The 4273-nt window shown below is 37.6% G+C and overlaps 1 protein-coding gene across 1 annotated transcript; it reads left to right on the top strand.

Moving 5' to 3' along the window:
• The first annotated feature begins 59 nt into the window (after nucleotides 1-59).
• Nucleotides 60-3918, top strand: LOC108374240 (ubiquitin-protein ligase E3B-like). Its single transcript, XM_017630220.1, has 6 exons — nucleotides 60-1137; nucleotides 1230-1401; nucleotides 1462-1580; nucleotides 1653-2032; nucleotides 2109-2906; nucleotides 2985-3918. The coding sequence occupies exons 1-6, from the start codon at nucleotides 1083-1085 to the stop codon at nucleotides 3267-3269; spliced, it is 1809 nt and encodes a 602-aa protein (XP_017485709.1). The 5' UTR covers nucleotides 60-1082; the 3' UTR covers nucleotides 3270-3918.
• The last annotated feature ends 355 nt before the right edge of the window (nucleotides 3919-4273 follow it).

Below are 4273 nucleotides of genomic sequence, written 5' to 3' on the forward strand. Positions count from 1 at the left end.
GGTAAAATAGAGTTATTTTCAATTTCCCACCAGTCACATTCATTCAAATTATAAGTTACATAAAACTAAGAAATCGTTTGGTATTTTTGTTAAAGCAATTTTATACATTAGTTATCATTCTACGTTCCGACGACATAGTTAAAATTCACAATTGATCACATTCGCATATGTATAGTGTTTTAAATGTTGGTACTTTTTCGGCTTATTTAGTACACTTTTTTTTAGTCATTTGGTACAAAATTAAAAAACTCATTTATCATCCCTGATACAGAGTGTATTAGAGAAAATCTTGTCCAAATCCGTTCAATAGTTTTCGAGATTACCGCGTATCTCGACCCTGGCGCCACCTAACGACACCATTTTTTGCAAAAATGTTTCTGCTTAAATAACCAGTATATATATATTATAAATAGCAGCCAAATCGGCCTATAAATAAGTTAGATATAGGACTTTTAATTTTTTACGCGGTCGACTTTTCGATGGAAACACCCATATTTCAAACCGAATTCTTAATAAATTAATGACCGAAAATTACAAAATTAGGTTTGAAAATAAAGTTTAGATCCTTGACTACAAGTGTGTGGACCGGGTCGCCCATTCAGATACAATATCCCGAAATCATTGGGCATATCACTAAACTGTAGCCAATATTTAAAATAGTCTCGTTAATAGCTTTAAAAATTAATTAAAATTTTTGTTAAAAGAATGCAACTACAGTGCTTCTGGAAAATATACCCAACACAGTATCTAGTAAAGGAGTATTCACGCAATGGCATGAACTTCTTGGCTGGCATACTCCCTCGTTGGATCCGGCACAAAATCAAAATGTAGCTTTGATCAAAAAACAATTTCATTTGCTATGGGGTCATCGATGCATCAAGGTCTTGTTAGTAGACTTACTTCGAAACATTAATGCGACCTACGAACGAATAGAATTTCAACCACCGGCACATGCATCTACTAGCAACTTAATCCGACGAGCATTGGATCGCGGCTCAACACGAGGAAACTTCACAAGAGGCAGCAGAACATGGCGTCGGCTGGATGGCAATGAAGTTGAACAAGTGTCGCGCGTATGTGCAATGTTTTATGCTGCGCTAAATACGCTTTCACAACTCAGACTAGATATATTAACAGGTAAACAGAAAACTATATAATACGATACACCATCCATTCCATTCTATGGTATTGTTTTATTATCAAAAAATTGTCTCCTTATGGCTTTCAAGGCATCTGTTACAATGATAACGTTTTGTATGATCTGTGGCTACTTCTTACATCGCTCGGCCCGAATTGTGGGATGAAGGAATTTACGGAACTGTTAAAGCAGGAAAACGCCTTGAAGAAACCCCAAATCGCAATGTTGATGCTATTTTGTGATAGCATGACTCATTACGTTACGTATGTATACATTGTATTATTTAGCAATACAAACATTTTCTACAACAGTGGATTTTACAGCATTTTAGATGAATATGAAATGTATACCGAACAAAAACCATTTCTTCTCAATGACTTTGTCATGCTCACTTACTTCCTGAACAACATACTATTTAAAATAATAAACGAAAACTTGTTAGGTAAGTAGGATCACAATTCATTGTTAAGATTGAGGCTGCTTTAATGAAAAAATATAGCTTTTTTTTCAACAGGAACAAAAAATGTCACACAATGTCCAGTCTTCGTATCCTTGCATACGTTGCTGCTGTGTCTTTATCGACGTGATTGCCGTCGCTCATTTGCGCCAAGTAACCATTGGCTTATACCCGAAGTGAAGCCTTCGACATTTATCAGTGATTTGGAAAAAGCTAAACGACACGCAGTGATTTTGCTGCAGAAAATGCCTCATATAATTCCACATGAAGATCGTGTCAAACTATTTCGAAAGTTCGTCCAGAATGAGAAGGCGGTAATGGGCTTGACGGAGAGCGCCTGCGCATCACCACGTTCCGCATTGATTGTTGTGCATCGCGACCGCATTGTGGAGGACGGCTACCGCCAGTTGGCTGCGCTGAGGCCACATGCATTGAAAGTGAGTAACAAAACACAACCTAATTCAAGAGGAACTGAATACATTTATGCATTTCGTTTATTTTTTTACCTGCCAGGGTGTCATTCGTGTACGTTTTATCAATCAGCAAGGCCTGCACGAGGCCGGTATTGATCAAGATGGAGTTTTCAAAGAATTTCTGGAGGAAACAATCAAGAAAGTGTTTGATCCGTCGTTAAATTTATTCAAAACGACCTCTGATCAACGGCTATATCCTTCCCCTATATCATATGTGCAGGACAATCATTTGCAGCTGTTTGAGTTTGTCGGACGAATGTTGGGCAAAGCCGTGTACGAGGGCATAGTTGTTGATGTTCCTTTCGCTTCGTTCTTTCTCTCTCAGCTTTTGGGACAAACACATCAGGCGCTGTACTCTTGTATGGATGAGCTGCCTTCTTTGGACAACGAACTCTATCGCAGTCTCACTTTTATTAAGCACTACAAGCAAGATGTGTCTGATTTAAATTTAACCTTCTCGGTTGATCAGGACGTAATGGGAAAGATTGTAACGCATGAGCTGCATCCCGGTGGGAAAGCTCGCTCCGTCACTGATCACAACAAGCTGGTTTATATCCATTATATGGCTTACTTTCATATGAACACACAAATCCGCGAACAGACTCAGGCGTTTAATCGTGGGTTTCGCAGTATTGTCAATCCAGAATGGTTGTCTTTATTTTCTCCTCCTGAATTACAACGTCTCATTTCTGGCGATACAGTGCCATTAGATCTCCGAGATCTACGAAAGCATACACAGTATTATGGCGGCTTTCACGATTCTCATCGGGTCGTCGGCTGGTTATGGGACATCTTAGCCAAAGATTTCACCGAGGAAGAGCGCAAATTGTTTCTTAAGGTTTGGAATTTTTCTCCTTCGTTTTATGCACATACATAAATTTATGCTTAGTTTCATTTATGCTCGATTTCTTTGCAGTTTGTAACTAGTTGTTCAAAACCTCCACTGTTAGGCTTTGCCAATCTTGAGCCGCCGTTTTCTATTCGCTGCGTTGAAGTTGGTGACGACGAGGACACTGGAGACACTATTGGCAGTGTCATACGTGGCTTCTTCACCATACGCAAGAAAGATCCTCTGAATCGCTTGCCAACGTCATCCACCTGCTTCAATTTACTAAAATTGCCAAACTACCAGAAGAAGTCCACACTGCGCGACAAATTACGCTACGCTGTTAGCAGCAACACAGGATTTGAGCTATCCTAAATAATTTTTTTAGGCTAAAATGTTGTGTGCATCCCAAGACCAATGAGTGGGGGTTCCCTTAATGAGTTACAAAATGTAAATTCCTTTAGCAACAAGACATAACTAGAAGTACGAGTATCATGTAACAGAGCATTTTCCAAAGTACCACCATAATGGCTGCTGTTTCGAGTTTCTACATATCAGCTAGTTTCCGATTTTAATACTTGAGACGTGGGCGGTATCCATTAATTTCACTTTCGGGGGCAAACTTAAATGCTCAACTTTATAATCACATGTTTTTGTTTTATCGGTCGGGGTTAGTTTTTTTTGCGATTTTTTTAAGATTTATTTTAAGTAATTTTATGGATTTTAAATTTTATTTCAGAAATAGTTGAGTTTTGTTCACAGTTTGTAAGCTAATTTTCTCTTTGATGTCGTGCATATGTATTGTGTTCGGGAGTTTTAGATAACTGTGATAAACAAGTTTACATAACATTACCAGAATGTAATATTTGTCCACTTTCACATAAATATATGTATGTATATTATTGGTGTTATTGGAATATTAAGAAACTATGTACATATGTAGCTGAGTATGTGCATACATATGTATGTATGTAAGAAAATAAATTTCAATAAAACGATTACACTGTGTGACAGTGAAAAAACACTTTTTGCGATACATATCTCAAGTTGTAGGTCTAGTCAAGTATAAAAAAAACTGCATCCTCAGAATTTCCAATACACCCTCAAAACCTGGAGTTAGGGGCCAAAAACCCCTTTTCCATAGGTGAAGGCATATATTGGACCATACCTTTATTTCTGTTTACTCTATGAAAAAGATTTTGGTTCCATAGGACTTCTAGCGATGTGTCGATTTCTTATTTTGTTTACAGAAATTGCAGAGAAACTGTACAAAATATACAAAAAAGTTTAAATTTTTGGAAAAAGTGTCCATGTTGAGTAACGGGGTTTTCCACTGTTTTGCTCGCCAGTGTATATAGTACAATTTATAGGTAAAGTCT

This window comes from Rhagoletis zephyria, unplaced genomic scaffold, assembly GCF_001687245.7.
Source record: "Rhagoletis zephyria isolate East Lansing unplaced genomic scaffold, Rhagoletis_zephyria_1.1 Rzeph_scaffold_07495, whole genome shotgun sequence".
Lineage (NCBI taxonomy): Eukaryota > Metazoa > Arthropoda > Insecta > Diptera > Tephritidae > Rhagoletis > Rhagoletis zephyria.